Source organism: Eptesicus fuscus, chromosome 11 (assembly GCF_027574615.1).
Source record: "Eptesicus fuscus isolate TK198812 chromosome 11, DD_ASM_mEF_20220401, whole genome shotgun sequence".
NCBI classification, from domain to species: domain Eukaryota; kingdom Metazoa; phylum Chordata; class Mammalia; order Chiroptera; family Vespertilionidae; genus Eptesicus; species Eptesicus fuscus.
In genome coordinates, this window is record NC_072483.1 from 46,863,341 (window position 1) to 46,890,947 (window position 27,607).

The 27,607-nt window shown below is 37.8% G+C and overlaps 1 protein-coding gene and 1 pseudogene across 4 annotated transcripts in view; one reads left to right on the forward strand and one right to left on the reverse strand.

Moving 5' to 3' along the window:
- The window catches only part of PPIG (peptidylprolyl isomerase G), a 44,553-nt gene extending 17,620 nt beyond the window's left edge, over positions 1 to 26,933 (forward strand). For 3 of the 4 annotated variants that reach the window (XM_054722875.1, XM_054722876.1, XM_054722877.1), the window contains 7 exons: positions 4,488 to 4,517; positions 4,605 to 4,744; positions 19,397 to 19,604; positions 20,363 to 20,530; positions 22,236 to 22,323; positions 25,285 to 25,421; positions 25,595 to 26,933. In XM_054722875.1, coding sequence (XP_054578850.1) covers positions 4,488 to 4,517; positions 4,605 to 4,744; positions 19,397 to 19,604; positions 20,363 to 20,530; positions 22,236 to 22,323; positions 25,285 to 25,421; positions 25,595 to 26,705 — 1,882 coding nt within the window. In that variant the 3' untranslated portion in view covers positions 26,706 to 26,933. The remainder of the gene's footprint in view (positions 1 to 4,487; positions 4,518 to 4,604; positions 4,745 to 19,396; positions 19,605 to 20,362; positions 20,531 to 22,235; positions 22,324 to 25,284; positions 25,422 to 25,594) is intronic. The other variant, XM_054722878.1, reaches the window with a different exon arrangement.
- Positions 10,508 to 11,193, reverse strand: LOC103283431 (probable 18S rRNA (guanine-N(7))-methyltransferase; annotated as a pseudogene).
- Positions 26,934 to 27,607: the final 674 nt, after the last annotated feature.

A 27,607-nucleotide genomic window follows, 5' to 3' on the forward strand; every position in this document is an offset into this window, starting at 1 on the left:
ATCCTATCTCATTCTTTTTTTGCAGCTGCATAATACTCTCTTATGTGTATACAGGGTGGTAGAAAAGTAGGTTTACAGTTGTTTATATGGAAAGTAATACAATAATTAATAAACAGTAATACAGGAATAAACTGTTTCATGTACTCACAACTGTAAACCTACTTTTGTCCCACACCATAGGGTTTCTGATGTTTTTCTTTTTTATTTATTTTTTTTTAAATATTTTTTATCGACTTCAGAGAGGAAGGGAAAGGGAGAGAGAGATAGGAACATCAGTGATGAGAGGGAATCATTGATCAGCTGCCTCCTGCACACCCCGCCCCCCACTGGGGATTGAGCCTACAACCCGGGCATGTGTCCTTGACCAGAATCGAACCCTGACATCCTGGTTCATAGGTCGACACTCAACCACTGAGCCATCCTGGCCGGGCCTGATTTTTTAATATTTTTTCTCTTAACAAAAACAACTTTATTGTGTTTTTTGTAGAAAAGTTAGACCACACAGCCCTACCCAGTTTGGCTCTCCCTTCCTCTCTGAAATCAATAAAAATATATTTAAAGAAAGAAAGAAAGAAAGGAAGAAAAGTTAGACCATACAAATGAAAAGAAAACAATCCCATCCCCAGAGCATCTTTCTAATAAAAACGTATGTAGAGTGAGTGTTGTATATATACTGTTATAATCAATTTTCAAATATAATATAAATTTCTTTTCACATCATTAAATATTAACATCTTAATAGCTACATGTTAGTACATTGTTTGAATGTACAGTGGTTTATTTATATAATTAACCTATATATATATTTTATTCTCACCTGCGGATATGTATTGATTTGAGAGAGAGAGAAACATCAATGTGAGAAAGAAATACCGATTGGTTGCCTCCTGTATGTGTATCAACCAGGGATGGAAACCGCAACCTAGGTATGTGCCCTGAATTGAACCTGTAACCTTTTTGGTGAACGGGACAATGCTCCAACCCACTGAGTCAACCTGGCCGGGTAATTAACCTAATTTTTTTTTTTTAATATATTTTATTGATTCTTTACAGAGAGGAAGAGAGAGTTAGAAACATGGATGAGAGAGAAACATCGACCAGCTGCCTCCTGCACAATCCCCACTGGGGATGTGCCCGCAACCAAGGTACATGCCCTTGACCGGAATCGAACCTGGGACCCTTCAGTCCGCAGGCTGACGCTCTATCCACTGAGCCAAACCGGTTTTGGCAAATTAACCTAATTTTTGAACATTTGGTTTAGTTCCCTTTTTTCCAAATTGCTGCAGTGAACATTGTTGTGCCTATTATTTGATGCATTTTAATTATTTATTGTTTATAATTTGCTGCAAGTTTACTTACTGAAATGTTTTACACATTTTCTTAAAAATATATTTTTATTGAGGAAGGGAGAGGGAGAGATAGAAACATCAATGATGACAGAATCATTGATCGGCTACCTCCTGCACGCTTCCCACTGAGGATCAAGCCTGCCATCGGGCATGTATCCTGAACTGGAATTGAACCTTGACCTAGTTTATGGTCCATGCTCAACCACTGAGCCACACTGGCTGGGCTGTTTTTCACTTTTTCTTTTTTTTTTTTTTTTTAGAGAGAGAGGATAGAGAGTTAGAAACATCGATGAGAGAGAAACATTGATTAGCTGCCTCCTGCACACCCCCTACTGGGGATGTGCCCGCAACCAAGCTACATGCCCTTGACCAGAATCAAACCTGGGACACTTGAGTCCGCAGGTCGACGCTCTATCCACTGAGCCAAACCCGTTAGGGCTGTTTTACACATTTTTAAGTTTTTCTTTGTATATTGCTGCATTGACTTCCAAAAAGATGTATAGTTTAGTATCAGCAGTAAGTGCCAATTTTATCAGATCCTTAACACTGGGCATGATAATTGATTTTCCTTTTTTAGATAAAATTCTTCTGTGCTAACCAAAATCTCTATTAAGTTCATAACATCTTTCAAGTATATTCACTGAATCTTCCCTCTAAGTGTTAATTTCATCTTACCTCTTTCCACGAGTCCCCGTTTTCAGTTCTTTTGGCTACATACCTAGGAGTCGGAACTGCTGGGTCATGTGGAAATTTACGTTTAACTTTATTTAAAAGACTTTTAAAATTGATTTTTAGAGAGAGAGGAAGGGAAAGAAAGAGAAGCATTAATGTGAGAGCACTAAACATTGATAGGCTTCCTCAACTTGGGCATGTGCCCTGACTGGAAATCAAACAAGCAACCTTTTGGTGCACGGGACAACCAACTGAGCCCCACCAGCCAGAGCACTTTTAGCTTTTTGAGAAGCCATCAGAATGTTTTCCACAGTGGTTACATCATTTTATGTTTCTACCAGCACTGTTATAAGAGTTCCCATTTTTCCATATTTCTCACCAACAACCTTTTTCACCAGTCTGAGAATGACCATGAAAATAACTATGAAATTGCTTTAGGGATTACAAATAAATTCTAGTGAGCAAGTAAACTTGCAAATATGAAATCTGCGGAGTGAGGATTAACTGTATCTAGATGCAGATTATGCACACACACACACACACACACACATGCCTGCACATTGAATATAACATAATAAAAACTAAGTATGCACCTAGGTTTTTATATTTCTAGGTGCTTTTAGCAAGTTCAAGTAAGCATAGCTATTAACAGTGAGGAAATAATGGGTTATTAGTTTTAAAAGTAAGGTGGACTTTTAAAAATAAATGTATATGTTAGATTATTTTTTTTTAGTAGTATTGTATGTGCTTTAACCAATGGTTAACTTTTTTTTTTCCCAAATATATTTTTATTGATTTCAGAGAGGAAGGGAGAGGGAGAGAGAGAGATAGAAACATCAATGATGAGAGAGAATCATTGATCTGCTGCCCTCTGCACACCCCCTACTGGGAATCGAGCCCATACCTGGGCATGTGCCCTTGACTGGAATCTAACCTGGGACTCTTCAGTCCATAGGCCAATGCTCTATCCACTGAGCAAAACCAGCTAGGGCTAACTATTAGTTAACTTAAATGGTATTTCTACTTCCAAAATTCTAATGTCTTTTTTGATAAGATTTTTTTTTAATATATTTTATTGATTTTTTACAGAGAGGAAGGGAGAGGGATAGAGAGTTAGAAACATCGATGAGAGAGAAACATCGATCAGCTGCCTCCTGCACACCCCCGACTGGGGATGTGCCCGCAACCAAGGCACATGCCCTTGACCGGAATCGAACCCGGGACCCTTCAGTCCGCAGGCCGACACTCTATCCACCGAGCCAAACCGGTTTCGGCTGATAAGATTTTTAAAAAATAATAAATCTTATACAATGCCCATCCTAGTGTGTCCTACTAGCTACTCAAGTAGCAGCCTTCTTTTAACCACAAAGCTTTTAAGGCTGATATGGAAAAAGAAAGGATTTTAAAAATATATTTTATTCACAAAAAGAGGAATTTTTTCTTTCTTGGAGTTTTATCCAAAGTTTTTTTTTTTAAATATATTTTATTGATTTTTTACAGAGAGGAAGAGAGAGGGATAGAGTTAGAAACATCGATGAGAGAGAATCATCGATCAGCTGCCTCTTGCACACCCCCTACTGGGGATGTGCCACAACCAAGGTACATGCCCTTGACCCGAATCGAACCTGGGACCCTTGAGTCTGCAGGCCGACGCTCTATCCACTGAGCCAAACCGGTTTCGGCTTATCCAAAGTTTTAATCAAGAACTCTCTTCAACATGAAGTTTACTTTATGACAGGGGTAACAAACTCAAAAAGCTACAGGTCTTAAATAATATAAGTAAAGACTACTGGGACAAGGAACCAAACTATTAATTCCTGTATTAAAGAAGGCAGGGATTCTCGGTCTGGCCAACTATTTCCATGTGCCGGGTTCTACATCTTCCCGGTTTTCAGAAGGTCTAAAATCTGGATTTTTATGTAAAAGCATCCAAAATTTTAAACGTTGACATGTAATTTAATAATTATAAACACTGTATGCTTCTGTTCAGGTTCAACAGGAAATGTATGAGAGCCATCAATATGATCTGTGATTTAACTATTTAAAATGTTAAGATTAAAAATACTATTGTTAAACCATTAACTAGTGGAATGGTTTGACAAATTTTGATATGTCCATATAGTAGAACAATATACAACCATGAATATTCAGTAAGAACCCAGTCACATGCAAAAAACATGGATGGATAGAAATAACACCAAAATGTTAACTTTAAATACATGGAAGTTTTCAGCAATGTGTAGATATTACTTTTATAATCAGAACAAGTTTTTGAAAATTCATTATGTGGAAAGCACATTGCATTCTATTCTCCTTAAGGTTAATGTAATAAGTATTATGTTAAGATGTATGATTTGTTTGTACAACTTTGTTTCCAATGCAGTTATTTTCTTTTCCTTTGTAGAGATGCTAACTTTGTTTTTCTCTGACTTTGTTTTTATTCTTCTGTCTGATGATTTCCAAAAGAACAACAAAACCAACTCCTCATTTAGATGGGTAAATATTTTAATAATTTTATAACCTACTTTAAATTAACATTAAAATAAGAAGCTTTTATTTAATCACTTTTATGTGACTCTTTAGGCATCATGTTGTTTTTGGGCAAGTGATTTCTGGTCAAGAAGTTGTGAGGGAGATAGAAAATCAGAAAACAGATGCAGCTAGCAAACCATTTGCTGAGGTGCGGATACTCAGTTGTGGAGAGCTAATTCCCAAATCTAAAGGTAAGAACAAATACATATATCTGATAATTCTTATGCATACAAAACAGCAGACACTCTAAATAGTTGGCATAAGGTTCACATTAAAGTGGATATAAATATTTGGATTTTGAGTTTTGAATATATTTTTGTTTTTTAAATGTCATTTTTTTAAAACATGTTTTGTTTTATTTCATACATTGTTCATTTACCACAGAACAACTTACTTTTTCTTATTATTAGTTTGCAGTAATTTGTCCTGCTTCCACCTTTTTTGGGGGGGGAGGGGAGCTTTAAAAAAACTTAGTTGTCGCCGAAACCGGTTTGGCTCAGTGGATAGAGCGTCGGTCTGCGGACTGAAGGGTCCCAGGTTCGATTCCGGTCAAGGGCATGTACATTGGTTGCGGGCGCATCCTCGGTGGGGGGTGTGCAAGAGGCAGCTGGTCGATGTTTCTCTCTCATCGATGTTTCTAGCTCTCTGTCCCTCTCCTTTCCTCTCTGTAAAAAGTCAATAAAATATATTAAAAAAAAAAAAAAAAAACTTAGTTGTCTAGGTAGCGTGGAAAATAATTATGTTCTAGGGAAAGAAAGAGTGGAAAAAAGATGACAATTGAGGAGAATAACATAGACTAAGAAAATTTAGGGGAATAAATTATTTCCCCTTCATGTACTGCTTAGATTCAGAAGTATCTGGCTTGTTTGAAAAACTTCTTTTATTTAGTCCAGGATAATTAAAGTTACCATGACTAATAGTTTGATAGGATATTATCTGAAATGGTAAGAACTTTAAGTAAATATTTTAAGTCTTTATATTACATATCAAATATGTAACTGCTACCATTTATTACAGATGATTGAGTCTGACACTCTAAAAATAGTGGAATTACCTTCAAATTTGTGTAGAAAGCGATAAAATGTTGAACTGACTATTCTTACTAGTCTAGGAACCAATAACATCAATACTTAGTTTTTCATGGTTAACAAAGGCAAGAGTCATCTATAATCTTTTCTGATCTTCACAACAGTTCTATAATATTTCCCCTATTTTACAGATGAAGATATATGTACCACATCAGGGAACTATGCCTCAAACCCAAGTTAGTTTGCTGGCTCCAAATCTAGAGCTCTTTCTGTTATGTCACTAAATCATTAGTCTTTAACATTCCTTTCAGAATTGACTTAAGTAGAACATTCTGTTCTCAAGTTTTAGGTATACTGAGTTCCTCTGTAACATTTAGAAATACGTACATTTTGCCTGGCTGGCGTGGCTCAGTGGTTGAGCGTTGATCTATGAACCAGGAAATCAAGGTTCAGTTCCTGGTCAGGGTACATGCTCAGGTTGTGGGCTTGGTCCCCAATGAGGGCCGTGCAGGAGGCAGCTGATCAGTGATTCTCTCTCATCATTGATGTTTCTCTCTCTCTCTCTCTCTTCTCTCTCTCTCCCCCTCCCCCCTCTTTCCCCCCTCTCTGAAATCATATCTATAAAAGAAATACGCACAATTTGTTTTGTTTTAATTGTGAAAGACCCAATATGGTCATAGAGAAGGCTTATTTTTTATTTTCTGTCTCTGCGCTTAATTTTGATTCTGATAGATTCCTTTCCTTTTTTGTCATATCAGATATGTACCTCATAAACCATTTCAGGAATATATGCTGCAGCTCATAATGGGACTGTGTATATAACTTCTTGGTGTTCATGAGTCTGCCTACTTATCTTTATTTACAAACAACAGGTATAATGCATGCCTTGTGTTCATGAAGATTCAGTAAATAATGAGGTGTTGGCCCACCTGGCGTGGCTCAGTGATTGAGTGTTGACCTGTGAACCAGGAAGTCACGATTCAATTCCCAATCAGGGCACATGCCTGGGTTGTGGGCTTGATCCCCAGTGTGGGGCATGCAGGAGGCAGCCAATCAATGATTCTCTCTCATAATTGATGTATCTACCTCTCCCTCTCCCTTTTTCTCTGAATTCAATAAAAGTAGAAAAAGAAAAAGAATGAGGTGTTGCCCTGGCTTGTGTGTCTCAGTTGGCTAGAACATCATCCCATGCACCGAAGGGTTGAGGGCACATACCCAGGTTGTAGGTTCAATCCTGGTTGGGGTGTGTCCAGGAGGCAACCCACTGATGTATCTCTCTCACATTGATGTTTTTTTCTCTCTCTAGAATCAATGAAAAGCATATCCTTGAGTAAGGGTTTAAATAAAAGAATAGTTGTTGAGTATCTTTAATTTAAAAATTTTTTAAACTTTTAATTATAGCTGACATACAATTACTATATGAGTTTTCGGAATACAGCATGGTGATTAGACATTTACATACCTTATACATTGTTTAAAAAAAAAATTAATAAGCCATCTGTATTACTTGCAAATTTTAGACCCTGAACCTACTTATACTTAATCCTTGAGAGTGTCACCTGTACAATTGGAATATTTTGGTTTTAAGATATTATTTTTCCCCATATCATCTAGGAAATCTTCAGCTTTTATTCTATACTAACTATAGTTTTTTCTTCTCCTTTCATTTTGTAGTCTTTAAGGTCTCTGTGCCAGGATCTATTTTCTGCTTATAAAAGTTAAGACTGCTGTGTGAATATTTAGAGATTGAAGTAATTTTTAAAAGGTTACATTTTAAATCATAAACCGTAATCATAGATTCTCTAGTAACTGTTATAACAGTTTTTTGTGGGGATTTTTGGGTATTAAAGGATCAGTGTTTGAATATTTGCTGAAAGGAAGAGAAAATGAATGATTGTCTTCACTCTTTATATATCATTTGTGCTCTTATAATGTCTTTTCACCTGAAGAGATAAATGCTAATTTTGCCCATGATGTTGTGGCCAGGAAGTTGTACTGAAAGTTGATGTAGCATCTTAGTGTGTGTTCCTCAATCTCATGTTAAGGTAGCAAACTTTGCCCTTACCAGTTTCAGCAGTTGGGGAAGATTAATGTCTCCCCATAGTTCCTGAAGAGGTTAGATTTGTTTCCAACCATGCCTGCGCTATTCTGGATAACACTGCGGAAAGAGGAAAATACCATTATGTTTGAGTGCACAGTTTGGCACGTGTTAGTCTACAGTCCTTCAGTTACCGTTTAGAACATTGGTCAGAATGGATTTTGTCATGCATCTATATAATCTTTTTTTTAAGGCAGAGCTGTATCTTACATTCAATTTATAAATTTCATGGCCTCCTTACAATTTTAAATTGTGAATATTCAAAAAGCTTTGTGCAACACTGTGGTGTTCACCATCATTACATTTAAAACCTTGTTTGAGAGATTTATACCCCAGTTTAAAAAGAAATAAATACAGAATCTTTTTTTTTTCTTTTTCTAACTTCATGAAAGAAAACAAAAAGACTTCTGAAGAAATCTGACTGTCTGGGCCCACCTGTAAATGGTCTTGGTGAGTCTGGGCAATCTTCTGGGGCCTTTCTCCCTTTGCTGTTGCAAGATTGGAAATTCTGCTTTTTGTGGCTATTTGAATGTGCTTGAGAAGGTTCAGAGTCAGAAGAACCTTCAACAGATGCTGAGGTGGAAACTAGAGACTAATAAAAAGTACATCCCTGTAGAGGCTTTCAGGGGCATAGTAGTGGAGGATAGAACACAGAGCTCCAGAAAATGAAACTACTATCTTGATTAAGGTATTTCCTGGTTTTTTGGACGTGGCATGACCTCAGGTTATACTGGTCTTTTCAGAGTTCACTTCAGTTGTTAAGAGAAGTCTGTCCACCATGGCCATGCAACAAGAAACAGAGTCATTGCTACATTACAGAGTACACCGAAACACAAGTTCTGAATTATGAATTATGGCAACATTGCAATAAATAAGTAGTTATATGAGCAGAAATTTTGCATATATGGGGCAGGAAACACATTGCTTGGCAGTACAGAAAGAATACAGTACGGAAGCAGCTGGTGAATCTTGCACTGAGGAGACAGTGGAGGACACCAGAGAGACTATGCTGACAGGGTTCCATTTCGATGTCCTTACCCAGGAATTAAGAGCTGTGATGATGGTCTTTTACTGGAAAACAGTGGGATGTTAAATTTAGAAATGTTTGAAAGAGGAGACAGTAATGTGGAATAAAAATATCTAAAGGAGACCTATTTTACGAATAGTTTTCTTTATTTCAAAATTTATTTTGATGATGGTCTAGACACTAGAGATTTTCATCAACATAAAGGTTTCATTTGAAGTTCATTGTGTCTATAGATCTCAAATAAACAGGAAAGGTATCATTTTCTGTCTTTTTTTCTTTATTGCATTTATTGTGGTTACTTTAGTAAATTAAATTATATAGGTTTCTGGCAGCATTTTCTTACCTTAGGTTTTTACAAGTAAAATGTTCTGGAGTTTGGTTGTTGTTAGTAAAGTCAATACCTATGTCTTAAGGATTTTTATTCTTGTAAAAGATACTTTGAAATCGATTTTGTGCAAGTCGATAGGCAGGAGGTAGGGTTTTTTAGAGGAAGGAATGGAAACAATTGTTATACTTGAAAGTTTAAAATTTTCTATTTTTAGCCCTAGCCGGGTAGTTCAGTTGGTTGGAGCATTGTCCTGTACATCAAAAAGGTTACAGGTTTACCCAGCCAGCATGGCTCAGTGGTTGAGTGTCTTGACCTATGAACCAAGAAATCACGGTTCGATTCCAGGTCAGGGCACATGCTTGGGTTGCAGGCCCCCAGTGGGGAGCGTGGAGGAGGCAGCTGATCAGTGATTCTCTCTCATCATTGATGTTTCTCTCTTTCCCTCTTTTTCCCTCTCTGAAATCAATACAAATATATTTTTTTTAAAAAAGAGAAGTTAAAAAAAAAAGGTTCAAGGTTCGATTCCTAGTCGAGGCACATAACTAGGTTGAGGGTTTGTCAGGAGGTAACTGATCGATGTTTCTCCCTTTCTCTCTTTAAAAAACACAAACAAACATATCCTTGGGTGAGGATAAAAATAAATTCTACTTTTAAATTTAACATTTATTTGGTTCAAAATTTAGAAAGTATAAAAGGATAGTTGGTAAAAGTCTTCCATCTCTGCCCATCAGTTCCCATTCCCATATTTTGTATATCATTTTACATGTATGCAAATGTTGACTATAAAGATACATTTCTAGAAATGGAATTAAAAGATTATACAAGTCATGCATTTGTAATTTTGGTAGACATTGCCACTAGAATAAAAGGAAATATAAGGAAAGAGAGATAGAAACATCAATGATAAGAGAGAATCACTGATTGGCTTCCTTCCTCCTGCACACGCTCTACTGGGGCTCAAGCACACAACCCGGGTAAGTGCCCTTGACCGGAATCCAACCGGGGACCCTTCAGTCCAAAGGCTGATGCTCTATCCACTGAGCCAAACCAGCTAGGGCTAATAATAGGTTTTTAAAAAGCTAATTTTAATTCACATTTCTCTAAAATGTCTAATGTCAGCCTTTCTTACAAAGTTGTTTATATTTATTTTTATATTAAGTGATTACAGACAGTCCTCAAGTTATGTTGAACTCAGCGTACGTCGTTTCGTGGTTACGTCACCATCTCCCATTTATTTATAAAAAAAAAAAGTTCTGTCATTTCGACATATGTACATATGTGCTTTATGTTTTTTATTATTTATTTACCACAAGTAAAGGTCGGGAATTGTTATCTTTTAAATTTTACTGTTTCACTTCATTACTGCTGTGTATGTGCTCCATGTGAGTGACGTAGGTGCTTATGGGAAAATCACCTTATGTCGCGCTGTAGGAACGGGTCTCTGACGTAACCCAAGGACCTACTGTATTCCCTTGCCTCCCTTTCTTCCTTAATTTCATTCAGGCCCTTTGGCAGAAAGGTCAGTGGTCCAGAAAACAAACAGAGGTAGAACTTCTTTGCTTGGGCACTGTTGTGGTAGCCCACCACCACACCACCAGTGAAACCAGCCCTGATAGCCTGGGTTGTAATCAGCTCCAACTGCTCCGAATTCTCAGGGTATAGCTACAGAACAGCTCAGGCTCCACAGACCAGCAAAGAATAAAGAGGAGGAAAAAAGCAGTACAGGCACTTGGCAGGAATGTCAGACTTCTTATTAGCATTACAGAGTCACTAAACAGTAGAAATGCTGATAAAACCATCACAGGAGCCCGGTTTGAAGGGAATGCCCTAGCCCTCGCCCCCAAGAAGTAGGTCTCCTTGTGCTTCTCGGTCCAGAGCCTCATCCAGCATGGCAAGGCTGATGTTGATGCCCACCCAATTGTGCCCCTCGTCAGAGAGATAATCTCCACTCAGCCCAGTACTGCAGCCAGTATCCAACAGGAAACAGGGCTTCTCATCAGGCAGATCAAGGAGCTCCAATGCTTGTCTAATCATTTTGGTTTGCATATCAATCATCCTAGAGTGTGCATGTATTCCCAAGCTTCATTCTTGTGGTAAAACAGCTCTGCCGGTCCACCATGATCTGGTCTTCATCCAAGACACGCCGTAGCCTCGCCGTGTGTGTGTGTGTGTGTGTGTGTGTGTGTGTGTGTGTGTGTGTGTGTGTGTGTTTTGCTAAGTCATCCTTTTTCCAGTCCTTTGTCTGGAAAGAGCTTTTCTTGGGGCTTTTAAAAACATGTACCCACTGGTATTTCTGAGTAGCAGGCTTTTCCATCATGAAGTCTAGGATATATTGGAGGCAAATTGAAAACTACCATGTCATCCTCAAGAGATTCCTGGCTGCTCTGCCTTTTTTCTACCTTTCAGAGTTTTTTTATGGTTTTGTCTTTGTTTTTTGTTTTTAAATCCTTACCTGAGAATATTTTTCCATTAGTTTTTATTTTTTTATATTTTTTAAAAATATATTTTATTGATTTTTTTACAGAGGGGAAGGGAGAGGGATAGACAGTTAGAAACATCGATGAGAGAGAAACATCGATCAGCTGCCTCCTGCACACCTCCTACTGGGGATGTGCCCGCAACCAAGGTACATGCCCTTGACTGGAATCGAACCCGTGACCCTGCAGTCTGCAGGGCGACGCTCTATCCACTGAGCCAAACCGGTTTTGGCATTTTCCATTAGTTTTTAGAGAGAGTGAAAGGAAGGGGGAGAGACAGAGAGAGAGAAACTTTGATATGAGAGAAACCCATCAATTGGTTGCCTCCTACATGCGCCTCAACCAGGGACAGGGATCAAGCCTGCAACTGAGGTACTTGCTCTTGACTGGAATCAAACCTGGGACCCATTAGTCCAAGGGCGGAGGCTCTATCCACTGAGCCAAACTGGCTAGGGCTATGTTTGTTTTTTATATTATGTCTAGGGTTTCTACTTACACAGGGTGGGGCCAAAGTAGGTTTACAGTTGTGAGTATACAAACAGACTTTATTTTGTATTATTTATTTATTATTGTGTATTTTCCATTCAAACAACTCAACCTATTTTGCCACACTCTCTAATGTTAGGGAGGGATGGATCTATTTCATCTTCAGAATTGCTCCATTCCTTTCTGTAGTTCTACAAAGCATTTCCACTCTACTTGTGTACTTTTTGACCATGTAAAAATCATCTCTTAAAATACAGACTATACTCATCCTTAAATTATACCTATAAAGGACTTTGTTCAATGCTTAGCAGTTTGTAAGTACTCTGCAGATATTTTCACTACTTTTTCCTGACCTTATTTCTAATCCTAATATAATCTATTCTGTACTACTTGTTTTGAAATCATAGATTTGTTCCATTTGATTTATGTACTAGAGGCCCAGTGCATGAATTCATGCACGGGTGGGGTCCAGCCACTCAGGCCCTGATTGGGGCCAGATCAGGGCCAGGCCGGCTGGGGGTAGGGGCCATGGGCGAATGGCCAGCGGGTCCCGCCCTCTTTGGGGGGGGGGTAATTGGGGGTGGGGCCAGCTGTGGGGAGGGGGAGGGGCCAGGATAGGTTGGCTGGCCAGCCCTACCCCCGATTGGTGTGGGGGGGCGATCAGGGGCGGAGCTGCCTGAGTGGAGGGGCCGCACGCCGATGGGGTGGTGAGGGCTGATGTGGGTGGGGCTGGCCAGGTGGAGGGGCTGCAGGCCAATGGTGGGGGCCCATTGGGGGCTGGGCCAGCCGGGGGGAGGGGCTGCAGGAGGTGGCCGGCCGGCCCCACCCCCCAATCGGGCTGGTTTGCTGGCCTCAGTGGGCATCATAGCGACCCGTCATTCTGGTCGTTCCGGCGTTCTGGTCGCTGGCTTTTTATATATATAGATTATAAAACAATTTGAATTTAGCAATTTCACCTTTGCCTCTGTCTGTTTGATCTTGTTTATAACAAACACTGAATGCAAAAAGTCATACCCAGCTGAACAGCTTCATAGGAATACACAAAAATCACACATGCACACACCTCAAACATCTGCTAAGCTGCCTCAGTTCATCACCTGTGTTATTAAGCATAATCTGCTAAAACTTTCCATCTGATTTCAGATCACTCTTCTACTACTCTACAGTAACTCACTAGCTGCAGCCCTTCTCATGTTCACTTCCACAAGAAAACCCCAGATCTTTTTCAAAGTAAAGTGCCTTGTTTATTGTCATATTTATATAATTTCTAACCATTTAACATGTGTAAAGCTGTTGCAATTTTAGTAGTTTTCTATCTTTTTTAAAAATGTGTCTCTGAAGTTTTTGAATTTTCTACCCCAACACCATTTTCCCCATAAGCCATGTGGTTTTATTGTATGGTTTTCCATAGCAGAGATTTATAGGAATACATATGTTGTGTTACAAAACTGACTGTAGTTCTGTAAAGCATTTCCACTCTACTTGTGTACTTTTTGACCATACTGCTAAATTCGTATACCATTAGTCAGAGTTTCTAGAAAAATGTATTAAGTGTCTATTTCCCGATGCTATTTGCTATTGAATTCACACTTGTTGTTCTTATTTTCCAAATAGATTGTCTTGTAAAGTTCCTTATGGAACTTCTCCATATATTCTACAGTTCTTCCTCTCCGTGTCTTGGCCTCATTTTGTGTATATGTCTAATACTAATCAGTTAAACATACTTGTTGATTTGAGAAGGATAATATTTCAGTCAGAATTACGTGCCTAGATAATATTTTTCAATTTAGGTTAACACAGATTTTGAAACTAAAGCAACATTCTATTAATACAATGTAGTTTAATACTGATGTTGTCATGTCTCTAATTTTTGCCTTTTTACTCATCTATTTTTTACTATTGTTTTTCCCCCAATCAGATTCTTTTTTATTCTGAACAGATACCTAGGAAAAGGACATGTACTAATAAATTAAATTAAATTTTGCACATAAAACAATACTGAAAATATGAAAGGGGGGAACTTTTTCAACTTCTGCACTTTCTAAACCCTCTTTCAAGGCATTTTTTCTAAAACACAGTATATTTTCCTTTTATAATTGATGTCATATGATACTCAGGCAGATGATCCTGTATAATAAAGCTGTAATATGCAAATCAACCCTCACAAGATGGCTGCCTACGACCAGGCCAGCAGGGGGGTTAGTGAGGGACAACCAAACGACTGAACAAGCAGGCTGCGTGGGGTGACCAGGCCAGCGGTGGGGGACAGTTGGGGGTGACCAGGCCAGCAGGGGGGCAGTTGGGGGCAACCAGGCTGGCAGAGAGGTGCAGTTAGGGGCGACCAGGCTGGCAAAGGGGTGCAGTTGGGGATGACCAGGTCGGCAGGAGGGGGCAGTTGGGGGCAACCTGGCTGGCAGAGGGGGCAGTTAGGGGCGACCAGGCCGGCAGGGTGGGCAGTTAGGGGCAACCAGATCAGCGGGGGGATGGGGGGGCAGTTAGGAGCGACCAAGCCGGCAGGAAGGGGGCAGTTGGGGGCAACCTGGCTGGCAGCTGGGGGCAGTTAGGGGTGACCAGGCAGGCAGGCAGGCAGGCAGGTGAGTGATTAGGAGCCAGAGGTCCAGGATTGTGAGAGGGATGTCTGACATCCCACAAGGGGTCCCAGATTAGATAGGGTGCAGGCTGGGCTGATGGCCGAATTTCATGCACTGGGCCTCTAGTATTACCATAAAAATAGTTACAATCTCACCCTGGCCTGTGAGGCTTGGTTGGTTGGAGTATCTCCCATGCACCGCAAGGACTTGGGTTCGAGTTCTGGTCAGGGCACATGATGGGGTTGCTGGTTCCAGCCCTGGTCGGGGCACCTATGGGAGGCAACCAATTGATATCTTTCTCTCCCCCTCCCTCCTTCTCTCTCTTCCTCTCCCCTCTCTCCCCCTCTGTCCCTCCTTCTCCCTTTCCCTCTCTTTCCCCTTCCCTTCCTCTCTAAGATCAATATAAAAAAAACTAGAGGCCCAATGCACAAAATTTGTGCAAGAGTAGGCCTTCCTTCCCCCGGCTGCCAGCACCAGCTTCCCTCTGGCACCCGGGTCCCGAGCTTCCCTCGCAGCCCCGGCTTCATTCAGAAGGACATCCAGTCTAATTAGCATATTACACTTTTATTATTATAGATAGCCCTTAGTTTGGCTCAGTGGATAGAGCGTCGACCTGTGGACTAAAGGGTCTCAGGTTTAATTCCGGTCAAGGGCACATGCCTGGGTTGTAGGCTTGATCCCCAGTGCGGGGCATGCAGAAGGCAGCCAATCAATGATTCTTTCTCATCATTGATGTTTCTATCTTTCCCTCTTCCTTCCTCTCTGAAATTAATAAATATATATATATTTTTTAAGTATATTTTATTGATTTTTTTACAGAGAGGGATAGAGAGTTAGAAACATCGATGAGAGAGAAACATCCATCAGCTGCCTCTTGCACACGCCCTACTGGGGATGTGTCCGCAACCAAGGTGCATGCCCTTGACCGGAATCGAACCTGGGACCCTTGGTTTCACAGGCCGACGCTCTATCCACTGAGCCAAACCAGTTTCGGCAATAAAAATATATTTTAAAAAATAGTTATAATCTCTTTTTGGCCTTCCCTATTACTGTGATATCTTGCTTCACACAGATGTTTCCTTGAAAAGTGATATGTAAACTAAAAAATTGTGTTTGAAATATGTTTAATACATTTGGTGGGGAGAATGGGCTTGCTTTTTAAAGAAACACGTCACAGTATATTTCTCTTGGGAAGAATCTCAATGCAAAATAAATATAAAAGTTAGAACTGGTGAAGAAAGCTTTGTTAACCATGGGGTAAAGCATTACTATATTTTGTCAAGTAATTTTAACAGTTATATTTTGTGCTTATGTGTACTATTTTTATTTTGCTTTTATATTATGTGGTCCCAGATATTTTTATTTAAAGTTATACATATTCACTATCAATTTATTTTCTTTCTTAGATTTGAGTTTGATTCCCTTCTCCTTCTCCCCCCTCCCCCCCCCCACACACACAATATCCCTCAGGTTTTTAGTATGTATAAGTAGATTTTTCAGGTTCTACATTTTTGTATGCTCACTCAGCCTCACCAGCAACAGTGGTCTTGGGTTCAGATTAACCATTGAACTCATGGGATAAGATAGCTCACGCGGCAGTAAGTTTATGTACTTTAAGAGATGATACAGGACAGAAAACAGCATGGCTTGCACAGCAGTAGCATAGTGGAGATCTCATAAATTCCAGGCAGAGCTTGCTTATGTCCCAGGCATCTCACACTTGATATGTTTATTGTCCTGAGGAACACAGTTGGTGAGGAAGCCATTACCTCTGGGGTCACGTCAACTTTTTAACCTTATCCCCATTCTTCAGTGCAGCAGCATGTGAGTGATACTAGAAAAGCTGTCTTGACAGTGAACTACAAGTCCTTAACCAAGTATATAATAACTTTAGCCAGAGTCTCACTTATCTCACAAAAATGTAGAACACTACTATAAATTTTGAGTTAAGAGTTTCAAGATTGATTTGGCCAAGTGTCAAAACCTTAGGTGTTCCTGAGGCTAAAGGAAAGCTTATAAACCAGCTGTAACAAAACACCATGTTATTTACTTAGTTTCAACAATTAATTTCTGGCCAGTCTCTTTTTACCTATACCTGACCAGTTCTCCATTTTCTGTTATCTTGAAGCAAATTCTGGGCATAACATTTTATTGATAATTATTTAATTATTTCTAAAAGATACTCTAAAAAATAATCAATACATGCCCAGCCAGCATGGCTCAGTGGTTGAGCGTCAATCTATGAACCGGGAGGTCACAGTTCTACTCCTGGTCAGGGCACATGCCCAGGTTGTGGGCTCGATCCCCAGTATGGTGCGTGCAGGAGGCAACTATTTATATATATATATATTTTTATTGATTTTTTTACAGAGAGGAAGGGAGAGGGATAGAGAGTTAGAAACATCGATGAGAGAGAAACATCGATCAGCTGCCTCCTGCACAACTCCTACTGGGGATGTGCCCGCAACCAAGGTACATGCCCTTGACCGGAATCGAACCTGGGACCTTTCAGTCCGCAGACTGACGCTCTATCCACTGAGCCAAACCGGCTTTGGCGGGAGGCAGCTATTTAATGATTCTCTCTCATCATTGATGTTTCTCTTTCTCTTTTCCTTTCCCTTCCTCTCTGAAATCAATAAAAATAAAAAAATAAAAAACCAATACCATAATAATATGAACACGTAAAAATACACCATATATTTCTGAATATAAAAAATTCTGACTGTTTCAATTTCTGATTGTCTCATTAATGTTAATTTTTAAATATTTGAATCCAAATAAAGTTCAAACATTGGGGTTGATCTTACAAGTTTTTTTGTTTTTAATAGATTCCAACACCATCTCCCTATATATTTCCTTGAGATTTATTTGTTGAGCTGCCTCGGTCATTTGTCCTATAGTGTTTCCCATTATTGTACATGTTGGATTTTACTGATTGCACCCGCATGTTATGTAATGTATTCTTTTGTACTTCTATTTCCTATTAGCTTTGTGGTTGTAGAAAAATTGATCAGATTCAGTTTTTTTAATGTTTTGATAGGACCAAGAGTCGCACAGGATAGGTTGTCTTTGTTCTCTGCAGCAGCCATTGGTGATCAGTGTGCCTTATTAGTTATAAAATGATGATACACAAACTCTGATCCCTACATTTATTACTGGAATACTTTTGATAAATAGCATCTTCCCTTCATTTACTATTTAGTTAAGCAGTGGTACAGTTTTAATAGAAAAAGCAGTATAAATACTTTGTATTTTATTTACCGGTATCATTGTTAACTAGCTAGAGGCTTTGATGCATGAATTCATGCACGAGTGGGGATCAGGTCTGAGGCTGGCTGGCTCCAGGGGAGGTTGGTGGGGCGGCCGGTGGGGGAAGGGGCCACGAGATTGGCTGTCAGAGTGCACTGACCACACAGGGCAGCTCCTGCATTGAGCGTCTGCCCCCTGGTGGTCAGTGCGCGTCATAGTGACCGGTCGATCAGTCATTCAGTCGTTTGGTTGTTTGGTCACTTAGGCTTTTATATATATATATATAGATGGGTTCTAATGTAGTCGATGTGTTCCAGTTTATTGTAGTTACCCATGTAACAATGGTGTCCCATCTTTGGCTTGAATTCACTCTTTAAGTCCATAGTTTGAATTAGAATACATTTAGATAAGTCAAGCTCTATGCGGTTTGTCATATCTTTCACCAATTCCTGTTGTATTATACCAGGTTAACTTCACTTATTTATGTTAGTTTACTAGTCCTTAAAGCAGGCGTCCTCAAACTACGGCCCACAGGCCACATGCGGGTGTTTTTGCCGTTTTGTTTTTTTACTTCAAAATAAGATATGTGCAGTGTGCATAGGAATTTGTTCATAGTTTTTTTTTAAACTATAGTCTGGCCCTCCAATGGTCTAAGGGACAGTGAACTGGCCCCCTGTTTAAAAAGTTTGAAGACCCCTGCCTTAAAGCATCTGATTTTTGGGACCCTTTTTAAAATTATTACTTAAACCAAAGTAAGATTTTAATTTGAAGAATTTTTTTGTAGAGATCTCAAAAATATAGTTATTAATTATTGTCAAATGACCATCCTCTATTGTAAGTCTACTCTTCTGGTCTCCATTGAATTGTTATATTCTCTTTTCATAGTAACCTATTTGTGTTAGTACTTTCAAATGGCTAAATTTCTTAATCAGGGGAATGCTAAGGCATGGAAACATAAGTCCATGCTAATGAAATCATGTTTCTTATCTTTCCACATTCATGCAAAGTATTTTCCTGCTGTTTTTCTCCTATTCTACCTGCAGTCTTGATAAGAGAAAAAGTTGAGCACTACAAGAAGATTAGAACCTCGGACTCTTAAATGTTGCTTCTGTGCTTTTTTGAAAAAACTATGCTATCAAATGTTTCCTAAAATTAATTTAGCTTATTGTTACAGATTTATCTGTTATTTTTCAAAAATTCTACAAGGTTGGGGAACCTTTTTTCTGCTTAGGGCCATTTGGATGTTTATAAAATCATTCTCAGGCTATACAAAATTATCAACTTAAAAATTAGCCTGCTATATTTGGTCAAACACTTAATTAACTCACCCCTAATCCCTTGGCAGGGCCAGGCCAAATGATTCCATGGGCTTATACAGCCAATGGGACCTTCAATAGATACAACTCTGGATTCTAATCTTAACTCCTTTCCTGTAACTCTCAGTTCAAATAGCTAGATGGACTAGCTATTAAATACTGGACTTAGAAAATATAAATTTCCACTTAAAATGTTTATCTAAAACATGTTGACCAAAAGACCTTTTTGTTTCTTTATGAAAGCTAAGAAAGAAGAAAAGAAAAGGCATAAATCCTCCTCCTCATCATCATCCAGTGACTCAGATAGCTCAAGTGATTCTCAATCTTCTTCTGATTCTTCTGATTCTGAAAGTGCTTCTGAAGAGAAATCAAAAAAAAGAAAAAAGAAACATAGGAAAAATTCCCGAAAACACAAGAAAGAAAAGAAGAAGCGAAAGAAAAGCAAAAAAAGGTCTTAATTTTACTTTTTCAATACTAGCTTTATATTCTAATTTCCTTCTGTTTATAAATAAATCTGTTGGGATTTTGGATCAATTATATGGGAACATTAAAATAGAAATATTTTATTGCTTGAAGTATTAAAATCATTTTGGTATTCTACAGTCTCTAGATTAAATTTGGGTATATTCATTTCCATTTTCAACAAAACCATTCAGTTAATTTTGTCTGAATTCAGTGTAATTATACTTGTGGTTTTCTAGGTTTGTAATTATGGATGGAATATGAGATTACTGAGAATTGAAGTAAACCAACTATTGTTTTTCCTTACTTTTTGTAGCAGTCTACCTTGCTCTTTTGTCCTTCATTTTCTTTGCTCTAAAAACCTTTGCATAGGATAGAAAGCAGATGTTACTGTATTTGTTTGCCCCGTTTTGTCTGAAGTCATGTGTTAGTATCAAAATTTGTCTTTATATACCTATTTCCTCTAAAACAACTAATTTCTTTACCTGCATTTTAAAACATTTTAAGTTTATTTAAGTTTACATTGTCCAAGGAATTTTATATTTTGGGCTCATTTTAGTGGGAAATCTTTTTTGAAACTGTAACAATGGAGACGTTTCGTTTTAATTTTTGGTTGGTTAGTTGGTTTGTCTCGGGTATAGGATGGTGTATATATTGAGATATCTTAAAGAAAAGAAGTACCAACAATTGGAAATTTGGAGTAGACACATAATAACTAAATGAAACTTGTTTTGTGTTTCTATTAAGCCCATCTAGTGAAAGTGAGGCTGAAAATCTTGATGCACAACCCCAGTCTACTGTCCGTCCAGAAGAGATCCCTCCTATACCTGAAAATAGATTTCTAATGAGAAAAAGTCCTCCTAAAGCTGATGAGAAAGAAAGGAAAAACAGAGAAAGAGACAGAGAGAGAGAGTGGTATGTACATGTATATACCTTGTAGTGCCTTACAATCTTTAACGTAATCTCTCTTTTTAAAAAAAAGTGTATACTTATTTTAGACAAAATTTAATTGGTGACTTTGTCACAAGATTGAAATCTTTCTTTAGAGGGTAATGTTCATAAAGCTCCTTTTTGCTAGTAACCACATAGGTAAAAGGATAAATTGACAATGCAAGCAGATTTTGAGTAACAGTTACTTTTTAAGAAAAGTAAGCACTGTAAATGCTAAAAAGATGTTAAGTGGAATTCTAAACCAATTCCATTTAAAAATGAGATGTGTTTTACTGTGTTATTTGTATACATTAAACTTTTTTCTTTTTAAAATGAACTTCGTTGAGGACAAATTTACATAAAATAAAATGCACCCATTTGAAGTATACAGTTCAATTATTTTGTATACATTAAACTTTTAAGTAAAAACCATTTTCAGTTTCTCTGATAGGGAAAAAATGCTGTTTTCTTTGCATGATTTACGATATTTTGGTAATGAAAATTGATATCATGTTCAAATACTTGCAGAAATTTTCTATATAAAAAGTTGAAGTCTTTCTATTATTTATGAACAAAGAGGAATGTTATAAAAGTAATACAATTCTGAGCAATCTCCCAATACTTTCATAATACAGTAAAACCATAAAATTTAATATTGATTGAATTTTTATTTTTCTTCCGGTATTAAGTTGTACTAAGGAAGTAAATATTAAAGAGAAAATGTTTGAACTACTTTAGAATGACCTTTTCAAATATAACTTATATGGATATTGTTAATGTCAATCAATATTAACTCATTATTTGAAAATAGTTTTCCTTTTTGGTATAAACATCTTGCTTATTCAGACTAGATTGTTTCTGCTTAATTCACAATAATTACACTTCACTATAGTTTTATTATCAATGGACAACTACTCATCCTATATAAATAAAAGGCTAATATGCAAATCAACAGAATAACAGACCGACTGGTCACTATAATGCATACTGGCCACCAGGGGGCAGACACTCAATGCAGGAGCTGCCCCCTGGTGGCCCCTGTGCTCCCACAGGGGGAGCGACACTCAGCCAAAAGCCAGGCTCACAGCTGGCGGGTGAAGTGGTGGTGGCAAGAGCCTCTCCCGCCTCCATGGCAGCACTAAGGCTGTCCAACTGGTAGCTTAGGCCAGCTCCCAGCAGGGAGGGCGCAGGCTGGGCTAAGGGAACCCCCACCCCCTGAGTGCACGAATTTCATGCACCGGGCCCCTAGTAAGATAATAAGGTACTTTGGAATAAGGTAGTTTTAAAACTATTCTCTCAACAGCATATGGCCTCTATACTGAGCTCTTCTGGTGATTTTCCTTAGCACTGTCAGGTTAACTTCATCTTAGTAATGATTATAGAACAATGTTTTTCAACAGGGTACAATTGGAATTTGGGGACAAATTAGTTCTTCTTCCTCATGCATTATAAGGTTTTAGCATTCCTCACTCCTGAGCACTTAGTACCAATAGCACCCTCTTCAGACATTGTTGACTGTTGAAAAAGTGCTTCGACTTTTCTAGATAACTGTTAGGCATTGATAACATTCCAGGTTGAAAACCACTGATTATATATGATTTTAAATTTATTACTTTAGATCAGCAAAGCTATATTTCCCAGATTTATTTTTATAAAATAATGTTTTAATGTTCTCTTTGCTTCCTTCTAGTAATCCACTTAACTCCCAGCCTGCTTCATACCAGAGGCGACTTTTAGTTACTAGGTCTGGCAGGAAAATTAAAGGAAGAGGACCGAGGGTAGGTGATTCTTTTCCCATAAATCCTTTTTTATTTATTTCAGAGAGAAATGGAGAGGGAGAGAGAGAGATAGAAACATCAATAATGTGAGAGAACCATTGATTGGCTGCCTCCTGCACACACCCTACTGTGGATCGAACCCGGAACCCTTCAGTCCACAGGCCAACTGAGCCAAACCATCTTGGCCTTCCCATAAATCTTAATAGTATTGCATTTATCTTAAAATAATTTGAGTGTTTCTTAAATAGTTATATATGTAAGTAACTAAAATTCAGAGTAGGTGTGGGTATTGAATTATGTTCTCTTTTCATAGTAACTTGTTTGTGTTAGTACTTCCAAACTTAAAATTCATGGGATGTTAATGGATTTTTACAAATACATGGTGTAAAATGAGATGAAAGTCTTTGCTGTGCCCCCTTGTTGCTTCCTGACCACTATATCTCTACTCTTGTTAAAAATTAACTCTATTCTTACATTCCATCTCCTTTTTTAAATATATTTTTGTTGTTGATAGTATTACAGATATCTCCCCTTACTCCCCCTTTACCTCTTTTCTCCCACCCCCTTTGTCTTTACTAGATTGTCCCTGTCAGAATTTAAATATCTGTGTTTTTAGCATTTTAGAAACTTAGGTATACTTAGTATATTATTTATTTCCTACTCATTCCTCAGCCATTTCAGTTTGTCATCTACCATTCTCCTGAAAGCAGCACTTGCCATGTGGTCAGCTTCCTGTCACAAAATCCAGTGGATCCTTTCAGTCTTTGTCTTACTTAATATCCCTACCTGTAATACTCTTTTTGCTTTACTCCCATCATATTTTCTTCCTATCTCTGGCTATTCTATCTTGCATTTCCAGTGCCAGTTCATACCCTTCTACCCCACTTTTAAATATTGTGCTACAACAGGGTTCCAACTCTTCTCATTTTGCATATGCTCCTTGGATAATCTCATCACTCCCATGGCTTCAGTGGCCCCCTATATGCTGATAAATGTCAAATTTTCATCGGTTCTTCTCTCACCAAAGGCTTATTTGACAGCCATTTAGTTGCTTAATGGGCACCTCAACTCAGTATATACAATAAGCACTTTCTCTTACGACCTAATCTTCCTTTAGATTCCTGGACTCAGGACAAACACTACCACATGTACAGTTACTTAAATTTCAAGCCCAAGAATCATTTTGTTTTTCTCCTTTCTTTGCTACCATATATATCTTATTCATCACCAAGTCCTCTCAGTTTAACCTCCTAAATCACGGGTCCTCAAACTTTTTAAACAGGGGGCCAGTTCACTGTCCCTTAGACCGTTGGAGGGCCGGACTATGGTTTAAAAAAAAAAACTGTGAACAAATTCCTATGCACACTGCTAAGTCGGCTGCTAAGCCGGACAGGCAGCGGCGGCAAAAACATCCGGTGGGCCGGATAAATGTCCTCGGCGGGCCGCATGTGGCCCGTGGGCCGTAGTTTGAGGACCCCTGTCCTAAATACTCTGAAATCTATCTGCTTCTCAAACTCCACTCCCGTAATCTTAATTCAATTCATCGTATATTCTCAGAACTGTAAATACCTTCCTAACTGTTCTCATGGCAGTTCTCAAACTTTTTGTCTTAGGACCTCTTTATACTCTTAAAAAACTATTGAGGATTCAAAAGAGCTTTTGTTGATGTGGATTATATCTATTAATATTTACTCTTCTGGAAATTAAAACTGAGAAGTATTTAAAACATAAGACTACTGTATATAAGCACATAATCTATTAGCTATGAAAGCAAAGACATCAAAACATGCCATGTTGTCTCTGAAAAATTACATTGTGTGATAAAGAATGAAAGTGGAGAAGGTAAATAATGTGATATTATGAAAATAATTTTGACCTCACAAATCCCTAGACCATACTGAGTCTTGGGATTCCTAAACCACACTTTGAGAATCACTGATGTAATCTTTTCTCCAGAGTGATCATTTGAAAATGAAAATCTAATTATGTCACTCCTTTTTGTTGTCCTTAGGATAAATCCAAAATTATTACCATGACCTACAAGACCTCACAAAAGCTAGTCCTTGCTTACTTCATCAAATTATCAAGTGCTACTTTCCTTTGCAATTTTGTCTTTAGCCACACTGATCTGTTTTCTGATCATTTCTAAAACATGCTATTTCTTTCTATCTCAGGACCTTCAACCATGGTATATTTCTATGCCTAACATGTTCTTCCTCACCCCCTTTTATCTCTTTTCCTCACCCTTGCCTAGGTATCTCCTAATACATATTCCGTAGTTTTTAGCTTTTACTTATCATTTTAACTTTCCCACCCTTTCTTTACACTAGGTTAGATATCTTTGTTATATATTCCCTAAGCGCCTTTTACTTCTTTTATATTCATTCTAATTGTGGCTGAATATATGTTTCATATCTGTGATAATATGTCTGTCTCTGTTCTCCTAACCTTGTAGAATATAAGTTCCAAGGGAGCAAAATCAGGTGTGTCTTGACTCACTAATATTTCCTCAGTATGTGGTCAAGTGGTTGGCCATCCTAAGAGTTGAAAAACTACTGGTTGAATAAATGAGTATCTGTACATTTACTTGTTATTTTGTTTTTTAATAATATGGGACTTTTTGCTTTGAAGCATCAAGATCACGTACTTCCAAATTGGAACTTGGCAACTTGTGAGGGTTCTTGAACCTATTCTGCTTTAGCATCATTTAAATAGATAGTTCTCTAGAGAAGGCGTGGGTGGCTAGAGTTTCTGTGGTTAATGCTTATTTGGAATTTCAGTATGTTTTTAAAGTATTTCTTTCTCATTGATTTCCTATCTGAAAATTGGAGAAATTTTAGTTATTTTAGAGGGCATAGAAATATCAGACACTTTATTTGAACCTAGAAATATATACACTTCAGCTATGGTATAATGCTTTTATATTTTTATAAGTTAATTTTTCCTTTTTATTTTCTTAAGCGTTATCGAACTCCATCTAGATCCAGATCAAGGGATCGTTTCAGACGGAGTGAGACTCCTCCACATTGGAGGCAAGAGATGCAAAGAGCTCAAAGAATGAGAGTATCAAGTGGTGAAAGATGGATCAAAGGGGATAAGTAAGATTTAATTATATTATTTCAAATGTAGTGAACATAAATATATTTTTACTATAGTGCATCCAGTTATTTGTAGCCGTTTCTGGGTATCTTAAGGAAAATAGAATATCATTTAGCTAATGACACCAGTTTTTTCTTAATAAAAAGGCTTTTTTCCCCCTCTTATATTTTAGGAGTGAGTTAAATGAAATAAAAGAAAATCAAAGAAGCCCAGTTAGAGTAAAAGAGAAGAAAATAACTGATCTCAGGCATGTGTCTGAGAGTCCAAACAGAAAAAGTGAAAAGGAAAAGAAAATTAAAGACCATAAATCTAACAGCAAAGAGAGAGATGTCAGAAGAAATTCAGAGAAAGATGATAAGTATAATAAAAACAAGGTGAAGAAAAGAGCCAAATCTAAAAGTAGGAGTAAAAGCAAAGAGAAATCAAAGAGTAAGGAAAGGGATACAAAGCATAATAGACATGAAGAAAAGAGGATGAGGTCAAGGAGTAAAGAAAAGGATCATGAGAATACAAAAGAAAAAGAAAAGTCCGATTCTAAAGGAAAAGATCAGGAAAGGAGTAGAAGTAAAGAGAAGTCTAAACAGTTAGAATCAAAAAGTAATGAGCATGATCATAATAAAAGTAAGGAGAAGGATAGACGTGCACAGTCTAGAAGTAGAGAACGCGATACAACTAAAGGCAAACACAGTTACAATAGTAGAACAAGGGAACGAAGCAGAAGTAGGGACAGGAGCAGAAGAGTGCGATCCAGAAGCCATGACCGTGATCGCAGCAGAAGCAAGGAGTACCATAGATACAGAGAGCAGGAGTACAGGAGAAGAGGAAGGTCACGGAGCCGAGAGAGAAGAGCTACACCAGGACGATCGAGAAGTAAAGATAGAAAGAGAAGGAGAAGAGATTCACGGAGCTCAGAGAGAGAAGAAAGTCAAAGCAGGAACAAAGAAAAACATAGAAACCAAGAAGGTAAGAGTTCACACAGAAAAGAAAATTCTGAGGGTGAGAGGAGAATGCACTCTAAAAATCGTGATCATAATAGTTCAAATGATAACAGGGATAAAAAGGCTGATAGAGATCAAAGTCCATTCGCAAAAATAAAACAAAGTAGTCAGGACAATGAATTAAAGTTCTCCACATTAAAACATAAGGAGGATGAGAAGACCAGATCCTCAGTGGAAAAAGAAAACCAAAAATCAAAGGGTCAAGAAAATGACCATGCACATGATAAAAATAAAAAATTTGATCATGAATCAAGCCCTGGAACAGATGAAGACAAAAGTGGATGAGTGAGTTGTATAAACTTATTTCCATTCTGTCTCAAATTTTAAGTTTTAGAGACTTGCTGATGAATCTCCTTTATGTTGTTTCTCTCATTGTTTTGGGTTGTTTGTTTGTCCTTTTTTTTTTTTTTAACGTGAACTTTATTGAGTTGATCTTTTGATAATCTGCAAGCTGGATAATTTGTACTGCTAAAGTTTTAATAAACTTGAAATGAGAAAAACACTTTGGTGTAATACTGTGTGCTGTGTTTCACTATTTCATGTATACATTTTTGTGTTGCAACAATCAGCCAATAGCAAACACGCTATCCCTTAATTTGTGTGATCAGCCATTTGGAAACAAATATAACTGATTGTTGGAATACATTGTTACAAAAGCTTGTGTTACTCATGATTAAAGTAACTTTAGAAGCCACTTGATAGAAGTCTTATAAAGATTTTCTGATTGGATTTATGGCTTATTGTAATTTTTATGCAGAAACAGGATCCTAATAACTTGAGATCTTAAGGCATTACTTTTGATGTTATAGTAATTTGTGCTTTAAAATAGATATTTAGTTCTTTATATAGTATTTCATATGCTGTTCTTTATAGTTCCACTCATAGCTTGTTTCATGATAATATTTTTCATGTCTAGTTCTGTTTTACTTAACTGTCTCTAAAAATAGTTGAATTTTTTTTTTCAGTTGATATACTGATTAAGCTTGACTTGCTGTTATACAGCATCTGACAAGTAATCTTGGAAGATCAAACTGTGATTCTCAATCTGTGTTGATTTCATTTGCTTTTAGAGAACCTTGTTTATTATCCTTCTCCAAAATGGAAAAATACTTTTCTCACTAAAGCATACCACTTGTGCAACTCTTGTAAGTTTGATTCTAAAAATTGTTAGTATTGACAAGACTTAT